Here is a 26,383-nt window from a genome sequence, read left to right as displayed (position 1 = left end):
AAGTGAAAAGAAGCTGGCATTATAATCCCTGCTCTAAAGAGGGAGTCACTGAGGCTCAAAATGTTCAAGAGACTTCTCCAAGGTCACAGGGTCTTTGACAGCATCACTCTACCTATAACCCAGTTCCCTAACTAGGATGCCTGTCTCAGAGGATGGGAGATGCTAGATGTCAAGCCCGGAGCACACAGCACTGCAACCACATGCCTTTTTGTTCTTGTGATGTTTGCTGCAGTAACTGCAGCCTGGTAGCAGTAGAACCGCCTAGTGTAATTTGCAGCTGGACCCCTGTGATAGACACTATAAAGATCTGCTGGTTGGGCTGGAGAAAGGCTCGGTGGGTACTCTTGTTGAAGACCTGAGTTCAGTTCCCAGAACCCACATGGTGCCTCACAATCATCTGTAACTCCAATTCCAGGGGATCTGACACTCTCTTCTGGCTTCTGCAGGTACCAGGCACACACAGAGTGAGCATTACAATTACATGCATGCATGCATATGTACATACATACATAATACAGGGAAGCTACTCATGCAGGTCAAATAATATAATAATAATAATAATAATAATAATAATAATAATAATAATAAATCTGTTGGTATACCAGGCAGTGCAGACTGTATTTTGTTGTTGTTTGTTTTTAATCTCCTTTAGCGTTTGTGAGTTCAGCAGCCATGAGTTCCGACGCGGAGATGGCTGTTTTCGGGGAGGCTGCTCCTTACCTCCGAAAGTCTGAAAAGGAGCGAATCGAGGCCCAAAATAGGCCTTTTGATGCTAAAACATCTGTCTTTGTGGCGGAGCCCAAGGAATCCTTCGTCAAAGGAACCATTCAGAGCAAAGAGCCAGGGAAAGTGACCGTGAAAACCGAAGGGGGAGCGGTAAGCAGAAAGCCTGCCATGTTGTACCTGTCTCATTCCGCTGCGTTTGAAGGTTTGTTCACTTGCTTGACACCAATAGTTATATTTCCTGTTTACCAGACCCTGACAGTGAAGGAAGACCAAGTTTTCCCCATGAATCCACCCAAGTATGACAAGATCGAGGACATGGCCATGATGACTCACCTGCACGAGCCCGCTGTGCTGTACAACCTCAAAGAGCGTTATGCAGCCTGGATGATCTACGTGAGTGTCCCTCCACTGGGGGTCTTTACTGTCAGCATCATGTGTCCTAGCAGAGTATCACTCACACTGATGCACAGATGTGTCACTTTAAGTCACTAGTAGAATTATTAGTTATTGTTGTGGCTGTAAGACTGTAAGATACATCCTGAATGCAACACGACCTTCTTTCCCAAGGGAAAGCCACAGTCCTTGCTGTCTGGCTTTCCCACAGACACATGCTCATGCCTTCTTTTTCCCTCTTTAATGCTGTTGTCAAATTATCTCAATGAAGGAAAAGATAAACATACTATAACATTTAAAAATGGAGTTTTTAGGGATCAAATTTCACTCTCCCCATGAATCAACAATTTGTTCAGGTCCTGTCATCCTTGAACTCCTTCCAGGGTCTCCAGGCAGCCTTGAATACTCTGGCCTGCTGTTCCTATTCCTGCATTCACATTGACTGTGTTTTATTCTGGTCATTCATTAACTTCCTCATCTCCTGTGTTGCCTGGGAATTTCTCAGTGGATGCCATCTTATTTATGTTTTAGTCTGACTTCCTTGCAGGGTCCTGACACATAATACATATCCAATAAACATTTGAATATCACATATTGTATATTCATATTTTCACACAGTTTAGCTGGTACTGACATTCAGCTGGGCAACATCCACACAGGTCAGATGTTTATGCTCCACAGCCACTTTAATTGGCTGGTGCCAGTCCTTAACCAGTTGATAGTCATCTTTTAAATCTCTGCATTGTAATCATGATGCATTTATTTGTTCGCTGTCACTCTATAACTCAGAAATATTTTACAGTGCTTCCCAATGCTGCTACATCTACATACTGTCCCATTTATTTTTGAAGGGCTTTCATCATGTTGTCTTAAAATGTTCCAAAGTCCCCAATCAGCCCTTATTGTTGAATACATTCATGTTCAAATTTATGTTCTTATACATTTGAATTGTCTCAATTCTGCAAAAGAAATATATTCCCATTTCTTTTAAACAATAAAAATGTTTCATATTTTAAAAGTTCACACTTTAAAACAAATGGACAGACATGACTTTGGCGAAAACCAAGGGAAATACTAGGAACTCTGGATTGGTCATTCCCCTCAGAGATGTTGCTCTATCACCCATTGGTTTCCATGCTGATTCCAGGATGAAATGTACTCATAGAAAGTGCTTCTTTTCATTAGGACCTAACTAAGTGAGTTGCTAGTCATTCTCTCATTCCTTACACAGACCTACTCGGGCCTCTTCTGCGTCACTGTCAACCCCTACAAGTGGCTGCCGGTGTACAACCCGGAGGTGGTGGCAGCCTACCGAGGCAAAAAGCGCCAGGAGGCCCCGCCCCACATCTTCTCCATCTCTGACAATGCCTACCAGTTCATGCTGACAGGTGAGTGGCTTGACGATTTTGCATGTGTCTAATCTTTTCCCTGCAGAGAGAGTTTCAAATCAATTACATCACACCACTTGAGATGACCCTTTTTCTCAGAGTCTCGTGTGAGATATTATAGCATGGCTTATGAGCTCTCTAATGTTTAAATGTCAACAGAGGTTACTTGTGGTGAGACATATGGACACAAAAAATACAAACACCCTCATGTAGATATTCGCACATGCACACATAGACACAGTCATGCATACAGACTGGTTCTCTATTACCAGTAGAGCAAGAAGTAGGAGAATAAACTGCTTCTGCGGTTGTCTCCTTGGCATCATAGATTATAACCAACAGTACACCGGGTACTACTGCCTCTGACAGAAACAACCGGTCAGATTTCAAGGAGTATCTGCTGTTAGGATATTATGCTGTGACTCTACCTTTCTGGTGTTTTGCTCAGCTAAGTTGATCTTATGTACTTGTGGTCCCTTGGGGAATGGCCCGGAGAATTCATTGGGCACAGTAAAGCATCAAAACAAGCTCTTGCTTCCCCTTAAAATTATGATGAAACCTCTATATTGTCAAAGCTTCCACCTGCACCCCTTATTACTCCTCATACATCAAAATATTTCCAATGTCCGAGGCTCATTAGGCCTTTTGCTCACCATGAATGCATCACTAACTATAACTGTCATCAAAAGGGGATGGAAAAGCCAGGTCTAGTTTAGGTACTGATTTAGTGGTAGAGTATTGGAAAGAAAACCTTGTGCTTCAGAGCAATGTTGCCATGTAGTCACCCCTGTACCAAGTTTTCTAAGCATTTTCTTCATAATAAAATCTCCCCCACTTCCACCCATGAAATGTTCTGGGAAGACGTAAGAGTGGTGGTATTTGATATAAACGGGTACATGTGTGCTAAGTAGGGGAGCAGACAAGGTACAAACTGGAAAGATGTTAGGCAAGTGTACACCAGGCCCTAAGGCTGCTAAGCTGAGACATAGACATTTCGTGCCCTTAGACTATTCTAGCCATTTACAATGGGGGTTAGGAACGACATTAAGTGCCTGCAATTATTTTTTTGTAGACCGAGAAAATCAGTCAATCCTGATCACGTAAGTAGGTTTACATGCTCCTTTTCATGGCTGTGGAAGTGGCTAGATGTGGAGTCTATTCTGATTGTTTCTGTTTGACAGTGGAGAATCCGGGGCCGGGAAGACTGTGAACACGAAGCGTGTCATCCAGTACTTTGCAACAATTGCAGTCACTGGGGACAAGAAAAAGGAGGAGGCGCCTTCTGGCAAAATGCAGGTGGGCCTGACTGTCATAGTCGGAGTCCAGTCCAGGCTCTGTTGGGGGATCTCCGACAAGAAAGTCCTGAGCCTGAGATGTGAGGACTGGCCTTTCCCTTGCAGGGGACCCTGGAAGATCAAATCATCAGTGCCAACCCCCTGCTGGAGGCCTTTGGCAACGCCAAGACTGTGAGGAATGACAACTCCTCTCGTTTTGTGAGTATCTTGTACACTGTGATGGGCACTGTCCATTGGCCGAAATCTGTGGGATGTCTGTAATGTAGTCCTTGACTCTTTCATTCACTATATATTATACTGTAGTTTTCCTGGGCCAATTTCACAAATCAAAAAACTGAGGTCTAAAGGACGTGTGACATTTTTGGAATTTTTTCATATTATTATTATTTACACTGTAAATTGCTTTATTTGTAATTTTAATTGACAATAATGGCATATATTTAGGGGAAACAATGGGATATTTTAATATATTTATACACTGTGGGATAACTAATCCAAGCTAACTAAACACAGCATCACCTCTTAAATTCCTAAATCAAAGATAAAAAAATCCTTCTACTTGTAGGACAGAAGACAGGCATTTTATTTCTGTTGTCAATAGTCTCTGGCACGGTTTAAAATTAAAGCAGTATTGTTGCAAGTGTTTTGAACATTTTTCAATGATTCGATATTGTTGAAAACAAAGTAGACATGTTGGTTTTCCTTTCAAGGGTAAATTCATCAGAATCCACTTTGGCACTACGGGGAAACTGGCATCCGCTGACATTGAGACATGTGAGTGCTCATCTGTAGTGCCATTCTGTTCTCAGGACTGCTAACATTGCTGGAAATTAAACCCGCATGTCATGTCAACTTTTACAGCTTTATTACTTGTGATCTGCTTTCTTCTAGACCTGCTAGAGAAGTCCCGAGTCACTTTCCAGCTCAAGGCGGAAAGAAGCTACCATATTTTCTATCAGATCACATCCAACAAGAAGCCTGAGCTGATTGGTAAGGAATGTCAGCCAATTCCTTTCCAAAGTCACCATACCACGCCTGCCAGTGCCCACCCTGATACACCATGTCTGAATTTTGTTGAGTTTTTTTTTAAATTTCATTAAAAATAGCTTTACAGGATTGATTATATAGCTCAGAGCTGAGCTCAAGCTCAGCCCCTAGTATCAAAAAAAAAAAAAAGGAAGCTTAGTAAGTTGGTTAAATTTTGTATTTGCTTATCATAAAATTTTTTTAAAAAGCAAAAGAAAAGTGAAAAACCATCTCCAATTTTACTATGAAATAACACTTAGATAAACATTCTATTCACCTTCTATACTTATAATTATGTATAGATAAATGCATGCAGTTTACACAGTTGAAGTTATGGTTACACTTTTGTAATTTATATATATTTACTGACTGTTATAGTTTTCTTCATATAATGTTAATATTGCTCCACAGCATTGTGGATGGTTTCATAGTGCTCTACACTAGTGATAGGCAAAACTTTGACTTAATAGTGTCCTTTCCCCTTTAAGGATTTAGTTTGCTTTAATTTCTGATTTTTCAATACTCACCTCCAGAAAGACTACACTAGTATAAGGGAATCTTTGAAAATGTCATACATGCATACCATTTGTTACATTGTAGCAATGTTTAAACAGTAGGCAGTGTCAGAGAATGTCATGGCATCACCTTCAAGGTCTTTAGTATCCATCAGTCATCTTTCACCCTCTTATCATGTAGTGGCCTCCTCGTCTGTCTGAAAACCTCTTGATTTGATGAAGACTGTGACTGTGCTCATCTTTGCTCTCTTCCATGTACTTAGAAATGTTACTGATCACCACAAACCCATATGATTACCCATTTGTCAGCCAAGGGGAGATCAGTGTGGCCAGCATTGATGACCAGGAGGAATTGATGGCCACAGACGTAAGTAGAGCACAGAGCAATGCTTGCTGTGCAGCATCAGAGGTGTGGCTCACTATGCATAGTCCCCAGGAGAAACAGCAAAGGAAGAGTGAAGGGTGCTAAGCAAACACAGGACCCCTGGGGTTAGATGCTGCCCCTGAAGAGGCTTTTACAATTTATCACCTCAGATTTTGCTAAAGTCCGCAATAACTTCGAAGTAATAAGTGCTGAGGTTTAACCAGGTATTCTCTTAAGCTTCCTTTTGACTCGTGAGGTGACTCACACCGTAACATCATTGCCCCAGTAAGCACCCTCCCCACGCCCTTCCCTCCAGTAGTGCTGGTGTGGTTTCCTCAGTGTGGCCAGCTAGTGAGGGATGGGAACATGAACTATGAATATCAGATCATATCCTAACAGTTATCATCTTGATATTGTTGGCAGAGTGCTATTGACATTTTGGGCTTTACTAATGAAGAAAAGGTCTCCATCTATAAGCTCACGGGAGCCGTGATGCATTATGGGAACATGAAGTTCAAGCAGAAACAGCGTGAGGAGCAAGCTGAGCCAGATGGCACCGAAGGTACAGCTGCGTCTTCCACCTCACTTCGTGCTTCATTTGAAACTTGGGTCCTTATGATGTGCTATTCTGAATTTTCCTAAGAAGGCAAACTCACATTTTAGATCAGAGCTTTAAGAGCACTTAAATAATACACTGTGTGAAGCATGAACATAATTTTTGGTAGTCAAGGTCTTGAACTCAGTGAGAACATGTGCAAGACTATTAAAAGTGTACTGAAAATACTGAAAACATGAATGAAAACTACATGTTTTTTGTTTTGTTTTGTTTTTTAAAGAAAATGGGCTTCTTTTGGCCTTAATACCATTGTACCACCTTTCCCTTTAGTTGCTGACAAGGCTGCCTACCTTCAGGGTCTGAACTCTGCTGACCTGCTCAAAGCCCTCTGCTACCCCAGGGTCAAGGTTGGCAACGAGTATGTCACCAAGGGCCAGACTGTAGAGCAGGTAAGCTTATAATTAAAAACCACCACAAGGGATGAAAGAATTGTACATTCTGCATGTAACTTCAAGAATTCTGTCTTCATCTTTCCAGGTGACCAATGCAGTGGGTGCCCTGGCTAAGGCCATGTATGAGAAGATGTTCCTGTGGATGGTTACCCGCATCAACCAGCAGCTGGACACCAAGCAGCCCAGGCAGTACTTTATCGGGGTCCTGGACATCGCTGGCTTTGAGATCTTTGACGTGAGTTGCTTGATCAATAGAGCACCTTTAGAGCAATGGCTATATTACTAAGAAATTCTGAGTATTAGAACCCTTTCTTATCATCTTCTGTTATAAGGAGATTTTCTTGCCAACCACTAGTCATTTTCTGTAGCAAATGAAAAACAATGAATTTAATGAGGATGCATCAATTCATAGCAGGATGGAAGGAGTTTGAATGTCGATAGGGAGGGGCTCTAGGAACCCCTAGATATAAAGAAATCTGACATTAACTAGCACAGTGAAAGTTAGTAACCCATAATACGCTCTGAGTATACAGTGCAGAAAACACTGAGAAATACTCAGGGAGATAATAAAGGCTGATAAAGGCTTAATAATTTAGAATCATCATTAATTAAATGCAATTAAAAGTTAATGCTTGTTAATATAATATCATGAAATAAAAAATTCTATTTGATCATGAAATACATTTCCCTGCTCATAGCTTTTTAAAAGTTTATCTTTTTCTGATTATTACAATAAAACTTGGCTTTAACAGAAAATGTGGAAAAGCATTCAATTCTACTAAGTATATCTAGTTCATTTGACATTTGGTAGAGTTTTGAAAGATATAAAAGTATGCCATTATGCAATATGTGATCCTTTGTGTCTTGTTTGTTGTTTTTATTTCACACTAAACAACAATTGTTAGTCACTTGAAATTGTGACCATTATGGCGTTCCTGCAAATCAGGCTCTGAACCAGCTTCTTATAGATTTAGAATCTGCTTTCATATGAGGCCTCTGGAAGACACAGGGGGGTAACTGGAATAAACACAGGGAGATTAAGTAGAAACTCAGGAAAAGATGTATAAATTTAAGCAAATTCAAGAAAAGAGTATTAATGCCGATTTAAGACTTTGTATATAATAGTAACATAGTGACTTCCACTTGCCTCAAACCTTCCATACTTCTTTGTTTTGTATTACACTATCTAAAAATTATTGCAAAAAAAAAAATGCCCAGTTAATTTCAGAGAGAAATAAGCTTATCTACTTATTTAGTTCAACAGCCTGGAGCAGCTGTGCATCAACTTCACCAATGAGAAACTGCAACAGTTTTTCAACCACCACATGTTCGTGCTAGAGCAGGAGGAGTACAAGAAGGAGGGCATCGAGTGGACCTTCATCGACTTCGGGATGGACCTGGCTGCCTGCATCGAGCTCATTGAGAAGGTATCCTATTCCGTCTGCTCTGAGCCCCCTTCCCATATGCTCTGCTGTTTCTATTTACCCAGATGCCTTTGCCTCACCTTCAATCCAGCCAATGGGCATCTTCTCCATCCTGGAAGAGGAGTGCATGTTCCCCAAGGCAACAGACACCTCCTTCAAGAACAAGCTGTATGAACAGCATCTTGGGAAGTCAGCCAACTTCCAGAAGCCTAAGGTGGTCAAAGGCAAGGCTGAAGCCCACTTCTCCCTCATTCACTATGCGGGCACTGTGGACTACAACATCACCGGCTGGCTGGACAAGAACAAGGACCCCCTGAATGAGACAGTAGTGGGGCTGTACCAGAAGTCTTCAGTGAAAACTCTAGCTTACCTCTTCTCTGGAGCTCAAACTGCTGAAGCAGGTGAGGAAGGAATCCAAGCCTCAACTTTCTGTGAATATTACAGCTGAACTATTATCCTGAGGCCGAAGAAAGCCTCAGCAGAAGGGTGGCATGCCAAACCCTTGTTCCTTGAGTTGTAGGCTACACTGGTGGCTTCCATTCCTAATGACAGGGAACTTATCACAATGGCCAGAAAAGAATTACCAGGCTCTCAAGCAATGAAAAGCCTGGTTTTCTGCAATTCTTTCCTCGTTTCTTACTCTATTGAATGTGAAGCATCTGGGGCTATGGAGGACATTAAAGTGACCAACTTCTGCCTTTCAGTGCTAGCTTCTACTGATGATTTTTGAAGTCACTGTGTGCCCAGCATCAATATCAAAAGTTCCAACTCTTCATGGTTAGGTGGCTGCTGTTCATATCACTGCCACATAGATAATGGATCTCAGAAAAGTGGGTGTGAACTTAGTTGAAAAATCAAGGTTCCAAGAGGGTCTATGCAGTGGGAAGAAGCTCTTAGGCTGGGGGAAGTCCGCTTGAGCACTGAAAGCACAGAAATCAGCAGAATGGAGCCCCCTGTATTTGAATGATGCTATCTTTTCCTTCTTCAGAGGCCAGTGGCGGTGGGGCTGCCAAGAAAGGTGCTAAGAAGAAGGGATCTTCTTTCCAGACTGTGTCTGCCCTGTTCAGAGTAAGAATTGACTCTAACACTTCCAATTACCTTAGGAATTTAGCTTCAGAAAATGAGACCACATTTTCCAGGAGACACTAGAAAAGGGCTGACATGTACAGCTTCCGTTAATATGAAATGGGAGAGATTTAAGTCATTTAGACATTATCTTATCTCCCCTTTCATGCCAAGCCATCACAGAATGAAGGGTATCTCTTAGGATATTTTATTACAGAACTTAATGATCCGTCATTCATAATCTAGTTGGGTAACAAGGACCAAAGCCATCTAAGGAAAGTGAGAAAACATCAGTAAGACTAAGGAAACTGTCCATTGTGGTGTTGTGCTCCTGTAATCCTGGACTTGAGAGGCAGAATCAGGAAGACTAACAATTTGAAAACAGTCTAGGATACATTGTGAGAATAAAGACAGCAAACCCAAAAGTAAACCAAACTAAACCAACATCAAAACAAATAAGATTAATGCAACTTAACAGCTAATCTACAAAGAAGCTAATATGATATTGTTGCCATTGATCCAATCACTTGTCAACACCAAGTTATATAAAGCTATTTCCTTGTCTATGGAGCTGCAAACATTGTGCAAGGTCCAAATATGGTGCAGGACTGCGTTCCTTATTGAAGAACCATAGTTTAGTAAAAGATAGAGGTACCGTCTAATAGGTAAATACATGTTTGAGTGGCCGAAGATCAGGGAGGAAATCAGGATAATGCTGATGTGAAAAAGAGCACATGCCAGGCTTCTGCCAACAAGAATACTGAGGACGAGATTACATCTCAGCAGAAGCAATAAAAGTCTTCTTTGATTGGAGCCTGGTCTTCCTGTGCCAATGGCAGGGAGCTTAGTCAGTGAAGTACTTGTCTTGCAGGTGTGGTGGTCTGAGTTCAGATTGCCAAAACCCACCTTAAAAAATAAAACAAAACAACAACAAAAAACCGTATGGTGGTGTACACCTGCTATCCTACCAAAGATCTAGTCCAACGAGAGACCCTGTCTCACCCATAGGCACCTATGAAGTGACATCCAAGGTTGGCCTAAAGCTCCAAAAATGTGCTATACATGCATGTACACACACATATAAAACAATCACATATTAAATATGTTATGTAGTCAGTCAACCCAAGGCACAGGTTGATTTTACAGACATCACCGACTGCTCATCCCTTTGCTGATAGCCTGACAATGGTTTCCTGATCCTACAGGAGAATTTGAACAAGTTGATGACAAACCTCAGGAGCACCCACCCCCATTTCGTGAGGTGTATCATCCCCAATGAAACCAAGACTCCTGGTAAGAAACTCCAGAGTGAAAGCAAAAAGCATGGCTGCAATCTCTCCTTTGTTGTGTTCTGTGTGAAATAAGCATGTATTTCCAGGTGCCATGGAGCATGAACTGGTCCTGCACCAGCTGAGGTGTAACGGTGTACTAGAAGGCATCCGCATCTGCCGGAAGGGGTTCCCCAGCAGAATCCTCTATGCAGACTTCAAGCAGAGGTCAGGCTCTCCTCATTATGATGTGTCTTTGATGTTTAGTATAAACAAGTTTGATGTAAGCAAAGCAATTTAGTGAAAGTGTGCCTCTATTTAATGCTTTTTGTTTGTTTGTTTTGTTTTAATTTGCCACAAAACAACCCACTTTACAACACTTTACAAAGATACTATGTGAGCCTGGCAGTGCTGGCACATGCCTTTAATCCCAGCACTTGGGAGGCATGGGTAGACAGATCTCTGAGTTCCAGGCCAGCTCTACAGAGCTAGTTCCAGGATAGCCAGAGCTACTCAAGGAAAGCTTATCTTGAAAAACCAAAAGAAAAAAAAGATACTATTGTTAAGCACTGTGTAAAATGTTCACTAGATTTACTAAGGCTCATGGATAATGTACCCTGGCTTCAGTAATTAGGAGAGTTACCCTTTTCATTACTTAATCCCATTTAGCCCTCCCCACCACACAGTTGAAATAAGAACTACTATGATCGCCAAATGAAGTAGGGTTCAGAGAGATCAAAATACTCACTTGAAGTCAAAGCTAAAAGTCACTGGGTTGGGATGTCACATGGAGAGCTAGCTACAAGTAGGTCACCTTCTTGATTTGTTTGAGTTCAGTTTTCTCACAGATGAGCTTCCCCAGTATCCACCAGAATAAGAGGGGGCATGTCATGGTGACAACTCCTTAGCTGGATCTCTTTTCTCCTCCCTGATAAGCTGATCTTGAGAATCAATACAGAGTTCTGGGTAGCAACTGCAAGGAGGCACGGGCCTCCTCTGAGTCTAGAGCAGGTTGACAAAGACTAGCATTGCTCACGATCAAAGGGTATCCAAGGTTTGATCTTTAGGCCAATGGGATCACTTCTGAAACCTAAAACATCATCTGCTATATTCCTCATTATTTTTTATTATTAAAATATAATTACATTTCCCCCCTTTCCTCCCTCCAACTCCTCCCATGTTCCTCCTCCCTTTTCATTCTCAAATTCATGGATTTTTTTTTACTTAATAGTGTTGCTACATTTATTAATTAAAAAGCAGACTTCTTGGAATTGTGATCTTTCATTAAAGCAAATCTATCAAAGATAACACATTATATTGCATAGGTCACCTACTTTTAAATGTAAACAAAATTATATGATCCTTGAGGATATAGTCTAATAAAAAGACAAAAAAGAAGGAACTGACAGGTATGGCAGTGTACACCTTTAATCCCTGCACCCAGGAGGCAGAGGTGTGTGCATCTCTGTGTCTTTGGAACCAATGTAGTCTACAGAGTGAGTTCCAGGGCAGCCATGGCTATATGCAGAGAAACTCTGGCTAGAATAGAGAGGTGGCAGGGGCACAAGGGATTAAAAATATATAGTCAATAGGTTGAAAAACTATGCAAATAACATCTGTCTGTGGACAAAGAATAATAATTTTAAAAACTTTGATTTTTAAATAAATCATCTGGAATTTGACTACTGTTTGCGAAACAAATCTTTACAAGCTACAACTATATTAACAGATACAAGGTGTTAAACGCAAGTGCCATCCCTGAGGGACAATTCATCGATAGCAAGAAGGCTTCTGAGAAGCTCCTTGGCTCCATCGACATTGACCACACTCAGTATAAGTTTGGTCACACCAAGGTCTTCTTCAAAGCTGGTCTTCTGGGGCTCCTAGAGGAGATGAGAGATGACAAGTTGGCCCAGCTGATTACACGAACCCAGGCCATGTGCAGAGGGTTCTTGGCAAGAGTGGAGTACCAGAAGATGGTGGAGAGAAGGTATAAAAATGCACAGTTGATTTACATCTTGTGTCTTCAAAAATACACTCAAGGTGGCTGGCTGAATTTCTTGAAGTCAAATTCAAGAGTCAATATATTTAATAATCTCTGCTGGTGATTCTTAACCATGTCCAAGTTTGAGATGCAATCATGTAGAGAAATAGACAGCTATGAGTTCTTGACCATCACCATAAAATATAACTTTTCTAATCTGCAAGGTTGTATGCAAGTGAAGAATGAGGTGGGATGGAGGGGGATAAAACCTTTAACCATCACTCCAGAGATTTACTCTCACTTACTTCATCATCCACACAATATCTAATTAGTTACCACTGCATTTCAGGGAGTCTATCTTCTGCATCCAGTACAACATTCGTGCCTTCATGAATGTTAAACACTGGCCCTGGATGAAGCTCTTCTTCAAGATCAAGCCCCTGTTGAAGAGCGCAGAGACTGAGAAGGAGATGGCCACCATGAAGGAAGAGTTCCAGAAAACCAAAGATGAACTTGCCAAGTCGGAGGCAAAGAGGAAAGAACTGGAAGAAAAGATGGTGTCACTGTTGAAAGAAAAAAATGACTTGCAACTCCAAGTTCAGGCTGTAAGTTGGAGCTCTAGCCTTAGTATCACTAATCAGGATAAAGTGTTGGCGCGCTGGCTATGATAAATGAGATGTATAAATGACAGGGAGACACGCATTGTAGAGAGATGGTTAGAGTCCAATGACCACATTTCTCTCACAGGCCAATAAACACAGCCAAACCAGTGCTGTGACAATGACCAGTCTACACCATTTCATCAATCTACAGAAATTGTGGCTTCTTTTCAGCTTGTAACAGTCCTCAAAAGTGATTAACATAAACCAATCCCAAATAATACATTAATGGGAAGATAACAGGGAGAAAAATTTTTTTCCTTTAAATCTTCTATAAACAACATCTTGACATCCACTGGCCTCACATTACCATTTGATCAGCTGATGGGTGACAGTGTTCTACACCAGACTATACTGAATTAGTGTTTATTGTTGATATAAGAAAAATTCATGCATGTTATTGTTGAATGGAAGTACAACCCTCATCATGTTATTATTTCCATCTCCATGGGCAGAGGCCTATTATACCACACCTACAATTCAATCTTAGCATCTAATCTGGTGTGTCTTCTTCCAACCTTTATTCCACCAAATTTACTAACTACTCACTTCTGGGTCAGCCATTTTTAGAAATACCTCCATTGAACTGAAAATGTAATGTATGAAACTGTTTGGGTTAAACTTTACTCATCACAGGGAATACATGCTTTCTGTTAAGATTGGTCTCTTCTGTTAAGTTGGGGCAGTGTAATAACTTCTGCAGGCTTACAGAAGGGGCCTTCTCTCTGCTTACTTCAAATCTGCATCCAACTCCTTCTTATTCTCCCCAGATAGTTTCTCAGATCCTGTCTACACAGCTAAGTTTATGACATGGAGCACATCACAGTCTCTTAGGCAATCAAAGGATGATGGCAGAGGATCATTAGCATATAAATGAATATATATACATACATGTGAATATATATATATACACACATATATATATTATATATAATCCATGTTTCTCATTAATTCCAATTCTCCTTAATTTCCTTGTGAGAAATTTTAATACTTTACATTGCAGCTTGGATTCAGGGCATCTTCAATGGGACCATTCTCCAGTACCACAAAGAAAAAAAAAATCAGCATCTCTAGCAACTTGCACTTTCCCTGCACAAATGTTTCCCCACCTGTCTCCTGCTGTTTCTGCTATAACCTGATTTCTACACACTCCATACCTATCGATCTCTCAAGGGCCAACTTGAAAACTAATTTCATGAAAGCATCAAGGAGCAAATGTGTTTGATGTCTATTATTATGAATTATGTTTTAAATTAATGTGGCCTTTGAGAGATAGGTGTTCTCATCTATTGTAAAACACACTGTCATAAAGGAAAACAACATAGTTTGTTTTTCCAAAAATGTAAAATGCATTGCACACAGTAAGTGGTTTATGAAGCAAAAGTCCTTGAAAACATAAATAAGTGAACATAAGAAACCCAATAGGCCAAGTCAAGGAAGTTAAAGTGTTAGCATAGAAATAGAGTTGATTTTTTCTTCCTAATTTTGATTGTATTGCCAATTCCAGGAAGCTGAAGGCTTGGCTGATGCAGAGGAAAGATGTGACCAGCTGATCAAAACCAAAATCCAGCTGGAGGCCAAAATCAAAGAGGTGACAGAGAGAGCTGAGGATGAAGAGGAAATCAACGCTGAGCTGACGGCCAAGAAGAGGAAGCTGGAGGACGAGTGCTCAGAGCTGAAGAAAGACATCGACGACCTTGAGCTGACACTGGCCAAGGTTGAGAAGGAGAAGCATGCCACTGAGAATAAGGTATGAGATATATACACGGAAAGTTTATGAATCTTTAAAATTATGAAGTAAAATATAAGAGCAAACCTATTGAAACATTACATGTAATGCAAAGCATGTTTGCTTCCTAAGGTGAAAAACCTCACGGAGGAGATGGCAGGCCTGGACGAAACCATCGCCAAGCTGACCAAGGAGAAGAAGGCCCTCCAAGAGGCCCACCAGCAGACCCTGGATGACCTGCAGGCAGAGGAGGACAAAGTCAACACCCTGACCAAGGCCAAAATCAAGCTTGAGCAGCAAGTAGATGATGTAAGCTGTGTATTATCAAGGGAACGATTTCCTTCTAAAGGAAACTATGTATTCCTTCTGACAAAACACTATATTCACTTAGCTTGAGGGATCCTTGGAACAAGAAAAGAAACTTCGCATGGACCTGGAAAGAGCCAAGAGGAAACTTGAGGGTGACTTGAAGTTAGCCCAGGAGTCCATAATGGATATTGAAAATGAGAAACAGCAGCTTGATGAAAGACTCAAAAAGTAAGCACAAAAGAACTGCTTAGGGTTTTACTTCCAGTGTTGGTGATGAACAGGATTTCTATCTTGTGTTTCTTCTTTAAGGAAAGAGTTTGAGATGAGCAATCTGCAGAGCAAGATTGAAGATGAGCAGGCGGTTGGCATTCAACTGCAGAAGAAGATCAAGGAGTTGCAAGTAAGTAAATGGCTTCCATCAATCTAACTCATCAAGAAAAATGTGATTGACCCAAGAAGCTGAGTCTGTACTTTCTGCCACCCCCAGGCCCGCATTGAGGAACTGGAGGAGGAAATCGAGGCAGAGCGGGCCTCCAGGGCCAAAGCAGAGAAGCAGCGCTCTGACCTCTCCCGGGAACTGGAGGAGATCAGCGAGAGACTGGAAGAAGCCGGTGGGGCCACATCTGCCCAGATCGAGATGAACAAGAAGAGAGAGGCTGAGTTCCAGAAGATGCGCAGGGACCTGGAGGAGGCCACCCTGCAGCATGAAGCCACAGCAGCCACCCTGAGGAAGAAGCATGCAGACAGTGTGGCAGAGCTTGGGGAACAGATTGACAACCTGCAGAGGGTCAAGCAGAAGCTGGAGAAGGAGAAGAGCGAGATGAAGATGGAGATCGATGACCTCGCCAGCAATGTAGAGACAGTATCTAAGGCCAAGGTATATGGTTGGGAATTGATATTAATGATGCTAATCCATATGGATACATCAGTTTGCACAGGACACTTCATATATATTAAGCCACTTGTTATTTGCAGTAATACAAAAATGTGAGAAATGACACAACTTTTTACATATCAAGACATGGGATTTAAAGAAGGCAAGCATATCAGAGTATCACAGTGGTAATAGGTGACTTGAGCACAAGTCACCTGTGTTTTCCAGGTTTTCCAGCTGGATAGAACAGGTCTCTTATATGTTTTTATTATATAACAATGGTCCAGTATAGGTAAAAACAGTGAAGTAGTTTTTATATCCTCTTATAGAACAGGCCATATAATTCTTATAGAATCATAAAATCAGAACCTAATCTTCAAATTTTATATTACTATTACACATAGTGTTATAATTTTACTTCAATAAAAGGAAAGACATTGTCTACGTTATATAATTTATAAGATAATTTGACTAGTTGTTTAAACCAATATATTTTCCTTTGCAGAAAAGTTAGTTATAACAGTGGTTACTGTCCTAGAGCATCCTGATTCCTCTCTCTCTCTCTCTCTCTCATTCTCTCTGTCTCTGTCTCTCTTTTAGGGAAACCTAGAAAAGATGTGCCGCACTCTGGAGGACCAGGTGAGTGAACTCAAATCCAAGGAGGAGGAGCAGCAGCGGCTGATCAATGATCTGACGACCCAGAGGGGACGCTTGCAGACAGAATCTGGTAATTAATTCTCCATCTTCGATGGTATCTGAGCATAAAGATGAGGTAGTTAAGAATAAATGACTTGGTAATGTGAGCACCTGATATAAGCAAATGAGAATATGGGTGATTCACCGGAAGGCTCAGGCTCATCCTGCATCAAGGTCATGACTAGTTCAAGCTTTGATCCAGAGAGGCCATGAGTATTTATCTACAGAGCAGTTGCTAAGATCAGAAGCCACTCTAGCAGGAGCCCAGGGCTTCTGTCTCAGCCCATAATTTTCCTTGTTGCTATTCCTATTTTGCAATTCAGGGGATCAAACCCACGGCCTCACACATGCTAAGCAAGTAGTCTACCATGAGTTATGTCCCCAGCCCTATGTGTCCTTTGGTTTATGTCAGCATGAATTAAATCTCTGAATGGAGCAATGCACATGTCCATCTCTCAATCATCTCTGGATGTCCTCAGGATGGCTCAGTGGGTGATACCTCCCAAGCTTGGAGAGCTGAGTTCAATCTCTTGAACCCTCGTGAAGATGGGAGGAAAGAACTGACTCTACCAAGTTGTCCCCTTTCACACATATACTGTGGATCACACACACACACACACACACACACACACACACACACACACACACACACGAGAACATGTGGAGCATGTGTGAGTCTCTAGAAGTAGATATTTTAGACCTTGTTTGGACAGTCAGTACCAAATTGTGCATAATATTGTATAAGGAAGATTTCACTATGGAGAGGGAAAAGGAACTTAAACTGCATTTAGTCATCTGGATTGCTACACAAGTTCCACTAGAAAACCTAGAGATTTTGCACAGAGCCTGAAAGTGTCAGTAGGTAATTTGATTATCCAAACTCTCAACCTGGGCTTCAGGGTTCTTTCTTCACTTAGAGGACAGCAGTGCTGTTTCTTCTGTCTCCCAGGTGAATTTTCACGGCAGCTTGATGAGAAGGAAGCGATGGTGTCTCAGTTATCAAGGGGGAAGCAAGCATTTACCCAACAGATTGAGGAGTTAAAGAGGCAGCTTGAAGAGGAAGTAAAGGTGATTCTTGATCTAAGACTATGGCTGCATTTTGTTCCAAGCATTGACCCTAAAAGGCCCAGTTCAATCAGCTTTAAGGGAACTGAGTACTTAAGTATCTAGCATAATGAACGTGTAACCATCTCTGTGTAGGCCAAGAACGCGCTGGCCCATGCCCTGCAGTCCTCCCGCCATGACTGTGACCTGCTGCGGGAACAGTATGAGGAGGAGCAGGAATCCAAGGCAGAGCTGCAGAGGGCACTGTCCAAGGCCAACAGTGAGGTGGCCCAGTGGAGAACAAAATATGAGACTGACGCCATCCAGCGCACGGAGGAACTAGAGGAGGCCAAGTATGTGCACATTTGGGAGAGAATGTATAAGGAACTTTATACATTCATGCCACAACATTGCAGAGTAGCTTCTGTTTGCCCGACTATCGTAATAATACCTGAATAGAATGAACACATCCGTGCCCCACTGACTTAAAATCCAATTAAGGTAACAAAGAATAATAGATAATTGCTAACTGCAGAGCTTGCTGCTCTTTGCCAAGTACCCCAAATTCATTGCTGCTGCTATACTAACTGGTCTCTCCATATGCAACAGTCTTCATAGGCCTCTCACTAGTTCATTTTGCATTCTCAGGAAGACCTTCCCTAAATCGCTAGGGGTATTGTCCAGTGATCAGCATGTTTTATTTCTCTTGACTGCACTTACATCCTAAAGGTGTTATTAAGAAACTTTGGACTCGACTGCTATTGATTTCCTTCACTTGTTTGTGAGCGTCACAAAGCAGGTGGCATTTGTTTTGTCCACTAAGAGGACCCCAGCGATTTTTGTTAAATGAGTGAATAGAATTGATATGAAATTTTCAGTATTCTTCAGTGTGGCGATGCTTTGTTTGTTAATGTTGTTTATTCTCCCTAAAACTTCATGTAATCTTCAAGGAAGAAGCTGGCTCAGCGTCTGCAGGCAGCTGAGGAGCACGTGGAAGCTGTGAACGCCAAGTGTGCTTCCCTGGAGAAGACGAAGCAGAGGCTGCAGAATGAGGTGGAGGATCTCATGCTGGATGTGGAAAGGACCAACGCGGCCTGCGCCGCCCTGGACAAGAAGCAGAGAAACTTCGACAAGGTATTCCTGCAGCATCTTCTCCTTGCTCTGCATACCCTTTCCTCTCCTTCGTAGTAGCTCACTGCTCTTGGTTTTCCAGATCCTGGCAGAGTGGAAGCAGAAATATGAGGAAACACATGCTGAACTGGAGGCATCCCAGAAGGAGGCCCGCTCCCTAGGCACTGAGCTCTTCAAGATGAAGAATGCCTACGAGGAGTCTTTGGATCAGCTAGAAACCCTGAAGCGAGAGAATAAGAACTTACAGCGTGAGGCCCTTTGTCTCTCACCAGTACCCATGACTCAGAGGAATCTCTCCTCTATGTCATGCTTTGACCACACCCTTACCTGTTTTCCACCCCATTAACAGAGGAGATTTCTGACCTCACGGAGCAGATTGCAGAAGGAGGGAAGCGTATCCATGAACTGGAGAAAATAAAGAAACAAGTAGAACAAGAGAAATGTGAACTTCAGGCTGCTCTAGAAGAAGCAGAGGTATTGTTTAAGCAACATATTCTGGAAGAATTGAGTCCCCCTATGGGGGACACACCTTATGGGGTGTGTAAACAGAGGCAACACTCCAGCAAGCTTCTTTGATGTTTGCTCATGTCCCCCCTTGCTGTCCTTAAGGCATCTCTGGAGCATGAAGAAGGAAAGATCCTGCGCATCCAGCTGGAGCTGAACCAAGTCAAGTCTGAGATCGACAGGAAGATTGCTGAGAAGGATGAGGAGATCGACCAGCTGAAGAGAAACCACATCAGAGTCGTGGAATCCATGCAGAGCACGCTGGACGCAGAGATCAGGAGCAGGAATGACGCCATCAGGATCAAGAAGAAGATGGAGGGAGACCTCAATGAGATGGAAATCCAGCTGAATCACTCCAACCGCATGGCTGCTGAGGCCCTGAGAAACTACAGGAACACACAAGGTATCCTCAAGGTAGGTGGCACCAAGAGATGGTCCCAGATGAGGGGGTGAATTGACCTGAGGACATGGTGTCTCATTGATTGTGTTTTGCACAGGACACCCAGCTGCACCTGGATGATGCTCTCCGGGGCCAGGAGGACCTGAAGGAGCAGCTGGCCATGGTTGAGCGCAGAGCCAACCTGCTGCAGGCTGAGATTGAGGAGCTGCGGGCCACACTGGAGCAGACAGAGAGGAGCAGGAAGATTGCAGAGCAGGAGCTGCTGGATGCCAGTGAGCGCGTGCAGCTCCTCCACACCCAGGTAGGGTTTTGTACAAAGAGCTCCCAGCAGTAAAGGCTTAAGCATCTCAAACATAAATGCCTGAACTTTTTATATAACAGCCAGGTTTTAAATTCTGCCAAATTTCACTGTTACTGAGAAATCTCTCACTGTTTTATGTTAGCAGTTGTTATTGATTCTCTCTCTAGAACATTTTAAGGGTATCTGTGCTCTACAGTATCCTCATATCTCTTCACCCTTCCTATCAACATTGACATTTTTATTGTGAAGAAATGGCATGTTACAAACATCTGTTGTAATGTTACTTATGTGCATGGATAATCTGATTGGTAGATGATAATTATAAAATCATAAAGCTGTTTCATCTACTTCTAATGCACATGAAGATGCTTACTATTCTGCAACATTCCTATCTTTTTTTTATGTATAACTGTGCTATGTAACATATTTCTTTAATGCTGAAGAGCATTTCTTTTACTTAGAAATTTTTATCTGATGTTTTCAAGAAATAAGCAACACTAAGTACTTTGATAACGTAAGAAAGTGTAACATTTATTTTTAACCAGAACACCAGCCTCATCAACACCAAGAAGAAGCTAGAGACAGACATTTCCCAAATCCAGGGAGAGATGGAGGACATCGTACAGGAAGCCCGAAATGCAGAGGAGAAGGCCAAGAAAGCCATCACTGATGTGAGCAGAGGACAAGATGGAGGTGGCAAATCTGAATCCTGCTGGGCCTTGTCAGCCATTAACCAACTCTGTTTATTCACTCACCAGGCCGCCATGATGGCGGAGGAGCTGAAGAAGGAGCAGGACACCAGTGCCCACCTGGAGCGCATGAAGAAGAACATGGAGCAGACTGTGAAGGACCTGCAGCTGCGTCTAGACGAGGCTGAGCAGCTGGCGCTGAAGGGCGGCAAGAAGCAGATCCAGAAACTGGAGGCCAGGGTGGGTCCTGGTGTTTGTCCATTTCTGCCTGTTTCCAATGCCTGGATGGAACACAATTCTTTAGAGCCTTCTCTTTTGTAGGTGCGTGAACTGGAGGGCGAGGTTGAGAGTGAACAGAAGCGGAATGTGGAGGCTGTCAAAGGTTTGCGAAAACACGAGAGGCGAGTGAAGGAGCTCACTTACCAGGTAGGCAGTGGTCCTTAACTATTTCCCCTCCATGTGTGTGTGTGAAACTCACAGTAATAGCAAGTGTTTGGGAGTAATGCCTTGTGGTTCTTAACAATCTTGCAGACAGAAGAAGACAGAAAAAATATTCTCAGGCTTCAGGATTTGGTGGATAAACTCCAGGCAAAAGTGAAATCTTACAAGAGACAAGCCGAGGAGGCTGTGAGTATCCTTAGCACAGAGAATAGTGAGTCCTTGGTTTAGAAAAGCTACTAAATTAACTCGATTTACTACCTTACTTATTAAATAAGCCGTTTGCTGTATACAGACTCTGTACTTTAGGGCTTTGTACATCTTTGTACTTTTTGCTTATTGCTTCTAGTGTCAATAACTTGATTTTAAGGGAAAACTCCAGCTTCCAAAGGAATGCCCCCCCCCCAAAAAAAAACCCTAAAAGTAGATATAATACAAACTGTTCTCCATGGCTCTGGTGGGGACAAAGAAATACAGAGATAAGAAAGATAAGCAGAAATCCCCAGGCACCTAGCCATTAACAAGCAAACTTAACAGTAATTCTTGGGGGCTGGAGAGATGGCTCAGCAGTTAAGAGGACTGGCTACTCTTCCGGCAGACCTGTGTTCAATTCCCAGCACCCCTAACGACCTGTAACTCCAGTTCCAGGGGATCTGACACCCTCTTCTGGCCTCCATAGGCACCATGCAAACAAGTGGTTCACAGACCTACATATAGGCAAAATATCTGTAAACATAAAATGCAAAATAAAAGTAAAGATAACTAGAGCTAAAACAAACATTAAAAAAGCATGATTACCAGTTAATTATTCATTATAAATGAAATTACAAGGAAGATGTGACGTTTACAAATATATGGAATACAGTTAAAGCTGCTTAGACAGTTAATTCACTGCTTTCTGAGCTTTTAGCATTAATCAAAACTAAAAACAATACATTAATATCCAATGGAAGCAAGAAATTCTGTTAAAGGTAAAAATTAACTGACTTTAGTATGCTATTTTCTAATTTGACATTTTAATAATTCCTTTTCACTTCTGGAGAATTAATAAAGCAAATACATTTATAGCTAGCTTAATGAAGAAAATTAGAGGAAATGCAAATAGCACACCACTAATAAAAAGAGAGACATGCCTTGTGCATAGAGGAGTGTTTTTTAGTGTTTTATAGAAACCCATTCAAAGAGCTCAGATCACAAGGAAACTGATCAATTTTTTTCTAGAGAACATGAGTTACCAAGTTGGGTGAAGAAGTTACTTCAGAATTACTGTTGAAAAGGACCCAGGTCCGGAAAGGTCTTTCAAAATTTCAAGGGACAGATAATCCCCAGCTATGTAAGCTGTTCAAGAGCAATGAAAAAAAGAGGCAAAGCTTTCCAATTCACATTACAAAGCTCGCATAACCCTCATACCAAAACCTGTCCAAGGGAGGACAGGGGAAGAAATGAAGGCAGCCTTATTCCTGACTGCAATCACAGCACGAACACATTATTAAATCCTAAAACCCACTCAACACTAAAGCCCATACTTAGCTGAAGGAATTGCCTATCAGTGGATAAATAGGCTTAAATCCTACAATGTAAAGTGGTCTCTTTTTGGAACTCTGGCAATACAACAGTTAAATCAGGAGGAAACAGCTACTTTGTGCCAAAATAATCCATAGTAAATTTTAATGGACATTTCAGCATTTTAAATGACTGTTAAGACATCCTTAATATGATAAGGAATAACTAAGTTTAGTTAACAATTTATCACCTAACAGCTAGCATTAACCAGCTGACTTGTATGTTTTCGACTTCCCTGACCTTCTTTTTTTCCTTGCCTTATTCATGGCATATGTCCATTCAGATATTTTAGTTGGTGGGGCAGGAGAGGTCAACCAGAGGATCTGAGTTTGGTTCCCAGCACCCATACCAGGCAGTTAGCAGCAACTTGTAGCTCCAGCTTCAGGAGATCCACCGCCCTCTTCTGGTCATGAAGTGTCTGCGTACACACATGAAAACAGACAGACAGATGGATGGACGGACAGACAGACAGACAGATACACACACACACACACACACACACACACACACACGATCCTTTCAGAAAGTTATTTTTGTCAAAAAATTAGAATGATAATTTTGAGACACCAATCTCAAGTCTTAAAGTTAATTTCAATGGTAAGCAAGATCTCAGAAAGGGTAAGATTGTAGTCTTCTGTTGATGCCAAGTCCTGTTTCTGCCAGCCTACAGAGCTTAGAACGATCACAACATGGGTTTATCATATTCTGTTTTTGTTCTCAGGAGGAACAGTCCAACACAAATCTATCCAAATTCCGAAAGATCCAGCATGAGCTGGAGGAGGCTGAGGAACGGGCTGACATCGCCGAGTCCCAGGTCAACAAGCTGCGGGTGAAGAGCCGCGAAGTTCACACGAAAATCATAAGTGAAGAGTGAGCAATCCCTGAGGTTGTGGCTTGACTGAAGGGAGGCACAAAATGTGAAGCCTTTGGTCATGTCCCTATGGGATTCTATTCCATCCTATTGCAAGGAAATAAAGAACCCAAGTTCTTTTGCAAGCGATATCCTTAGGCTGGTCCTGTCTTTTGTCACCTTCCTAAAGTAATGTCAAAGTCTGAAAAACCTCAGGCTGTTTAACAGTCACATCCAATATGCTACTAAGAAATGCTCACATATTCACATGTACCTTTGGTTCCTTGAGACACTTTAAGTTGGTAAAGGTGTCACCTAACAAGAAAGTCTGTTCCAATGAACAGAACCCTGGAAGTCATTTCTATTTCTTCTTCATTGTCCCTGCTATCTTGGTCTTGTCAAATCCCAGGTAGCTTCTACATCCCATAACAGAAACCCTACTTTGCAGATCTAGACAAAGAATGGTGCTAAGTATATTTCTACAGAGATAATTCACACTAGCCATCTCATTAAATCTCCTAGTTTAATAAATGCATAAAGAAAACAAACACCAAATATTCTTCAGTAGCTCCCAAAAACTCCATCATTAATACCATGGATATATAATTAATACCACAGTGTTTGCATTGGGTCTTCTTTATCATCAGTTATAAATAACTCTTATGAAAGCTGTAGGGTACCTATCAGATATGGACACATAGAAAACACTATCCCATATGTTATAATAGGTATTGGTAAGCTATGTGCCTATTTTTCACATTCTTTGTAGCCTCCTCTATAATTGTAGGAATAGTCTAACAGCAATGGCTAAGGGACCAGATCAGGAATCTCCAAGCAGTCCACTGAAATGCATATAGAAACAGACATAGTAGCTATCTAGATTACTGAGACATTTCCCTAGAAGATTAACATTTTAGAACTGGAGATAGCTTTGATGCATGATGCATGCCAAAAAACAGCCTTCCTAGACAACACCCAGTAAAACCTAAATGCTAACTTCCCATGTGAGCTGTAATCAAGTGTCTTGGCTTAGGTGGCAAGTCTGAGATTGGTTCAATCAGACACGTGGAGGCAATTCATCATGCAAGCCAGTTTGCAGTGGTCTTAGGAAGAGTTCAGGATTGTTCTTCTCTCTGTATTGGCCCACCTTTCACACCCCCCCCACTTCTTCCATCAATGCTTAAGCATCTTATAACTTGGTGGTAACAACAACAACAAAACCAGGCCTTACTTTCTGCTCCCTGGGAACTTTTCTCAGAGTAGAACTAAAGTGCATCTTAAAATTTCCATCAAACCCTAGTCAGAGAATTATGTCAGTGTTCACTCTGAGAACTGTTAGCCACATTTTCCAGGCACCCAAAAATGAAACACATACGTAAAGAAGCAAACTGATGTACCTGATGGAGCAAAGCAGCTAATAGTTGGCTAGGAAAGCTCCTGGTGGATGCACAGCGTTTCGAGACTCTTCCTGGTGCCTTTAATCCACTCTCCACAGAGGAGTGTCACCAGTCCATGTGCTGAGGTCAGATCAGTTGCCCAAGGGCTACACTGCTGTGTGACTTGTGGGACTCTCCTCTATTCTTTGAGCTTAGTTGCTTTGTTAGAAAATGAGAAATGTGGATGGCATAGTCCCTTGCAGTAATAAAATCATATGACCATCACAACCTGCATCTCTAGATATCTACTTTCACATGGCAACTTGTCTCACCTCATCAGTGGAACAGAGCTGGGTGTAAAACAAGAGCCTGGGGGGCTCAGTTTCAGCCATGCAACTGTAGCTATGAGACAGATGCAAGGCTATTTGGACAGCCAAGCAAACACACATTAAAACAGGAAACAATGTTCAAGTGTTGTTTGTAAGTAAAATTTTAAATATATACTAAAGTGGTTGCTGGAGAAGTCGAACTCCCTGGTGTACATATATAGACAAAAATCCCCAGGTTTTAATATTTCCTCACATCTACTTCATAGAGGAAATAGGGTTTCACAGGCAACTTGATATTTTTTTTCTTAATAAGAGAATGTGTGTGTGTGTGGCTGGCAACAGTTTGGGGATAGGTCTCAAGTGGGAAGGGGATGATTTGACAGTGAGTCAGAGGTGACTGCAGGAAACAAAAGCAGCTGTCTGTCTTTGGCTGTTCTTCATCAACCAGATTTTAAAGTTAAGCTTTGAAGCATCCTTCAAAAAGGACAATGAATTGGAAAAAAAAAAATCCTGTCGTCTTGGGAAGAAGCAGCAATGTTTTAGTGACAGTCGGTAAGCAGTAGTAAGTTTCCTCCGTGGTATAATATTGCAATTGTGCGGGCAGCTGAAGAGCCTTCACACGGGGCACTCAGTGAAACACAAGAGCTCCAGGCAACAAAGTCCAGGGATTCCAGAACTCAGCAGTCTTTAAAACAACACCTTACATTATTCCAAGGGCGGATCGTTTTCCTATCACCAACAACTCAAAATTATTTATAGGAGATTGGTTCATATACTTAACCCAATGTGAGAGGGAATATTTCTAATTATATCCAAACATCTTTAATATGAGGGGAATTAGGCTTGGAGATCTTCATTGCCAAAAACAAGTTTTGCCAAATATGTTTTAAGAAAGAGGAGGAGGTTACGTGTTTTCCATATTTGATTCTATAAAAGCACCCTTGGAATGAGAATGACTTGTCTTTCCTCATAAAGCTTCAAGGTAAGAGTGTGTGAGGACAGGGCTCTGTGTGGACGGGAAGGGATGCCTGGCTG

The 26,383-nt window shown here is 41.8% G+C and overlaps 1 protein-coding gene across 1 annotated transcript; it reads left to right on the top strand.

Moving 5' to 3' along the window:
• The first annotated feature begins 634 nt into the window (after positions 1-634).
• LOC127219125 (myosin-2) lies at positions 635-23,793 on the top strand. The gene is made up of 37 exons (XM_051180372.1): positions 635-876; positions 976-1,119; positions 2,351-2,507; positions 3,580-3,607; positions 3,689-3,803; positions 3,908-4,000; positions 4,513-4,576; positions 4,694-4,792; positions 5,607-5,710; positions 6,131-6,269; positions 6,594-6,711; positions 6,764-6,950; positions 7,972-8,142; positions 8,231-8,540; positions 9,128-9,207; positions 10,410-10,497; positions 10,583-10,700; positions 12,202-12,462; positions 12,806-13,061; positions 14,623-14,865; positions 14,977-15,153; positions 15,236-15,381; positions 15,463-15,553; positions 15,641-16,030; positions 16,628-16,754; positions 17,673-17,791; positions 17,924-18,120; positions 18,718-18,901; positions 18,981-19,146; positions 19,248-19,372; positions 19,508-19,816; positions 19,900-20,103; positions 20,649-20,774; positions 20,862-21,032; positions 21,114-21,218; positions 21,324-21,419; positions 23,515-23,793. The coding sequence occupies exons 1-37, from the start codon at positions 673-675 to the stop codon at positions 23,665-23,667; spliced, it is 5,865 nt and encodes a 1,954-aa protein (XP_051036329.1). The 5' UTR covers positions 635-672; the 3' UTR covers positions 23,668-23,793.
• The last annotated feature ends 2,590 nt before the right edge of the window (positions 23,794-26,383 follow it).

Source organism: Phodopus roborovskii, unplaced genomic scaffold, assembly GCF_943737965.1.
Source record: "Phodopus roborovskii unplaced genomic scaffold, PHOROB, whole genome shotgun sequence".
Lineage (NCBI taxonomy): Eukaryota > Metazoa > Chordata > Mammalia > Rodentia > Cricetidae > Phodopus > Phodopus roborovskii.
The sequence above is the reverse complement of the archived record's forward strand: the minus strand, read 5'-3'. Positions and strand labels throughout refer to the sequence as shown.

Bases quoted from the DNA above. Each gene is read 5' to 3' on its own strand.
- LOC127219125 (XM_051180372.1), top strand. From the start codon at position 673: ATGAGTTCCGACGCGGAGATGGCTGTTTTCGGGGAGGCTGCTCCTTAC. The intron at 6,270-6,593 runs GTACAGCTGCGT...CTTTCCCTTTAG, and splicing joins TGAGCCAGATGGCACCGAAG to TTGCTGACAAGGCTGCCTAC. The intron at 15,154-15,235 runs GTAAGCTGTGTA...ATATTCACTTAG, and splicing joins TTGAGCAGCAAGTAGATGAT to CTTGAGGGATCCTTGGAACA.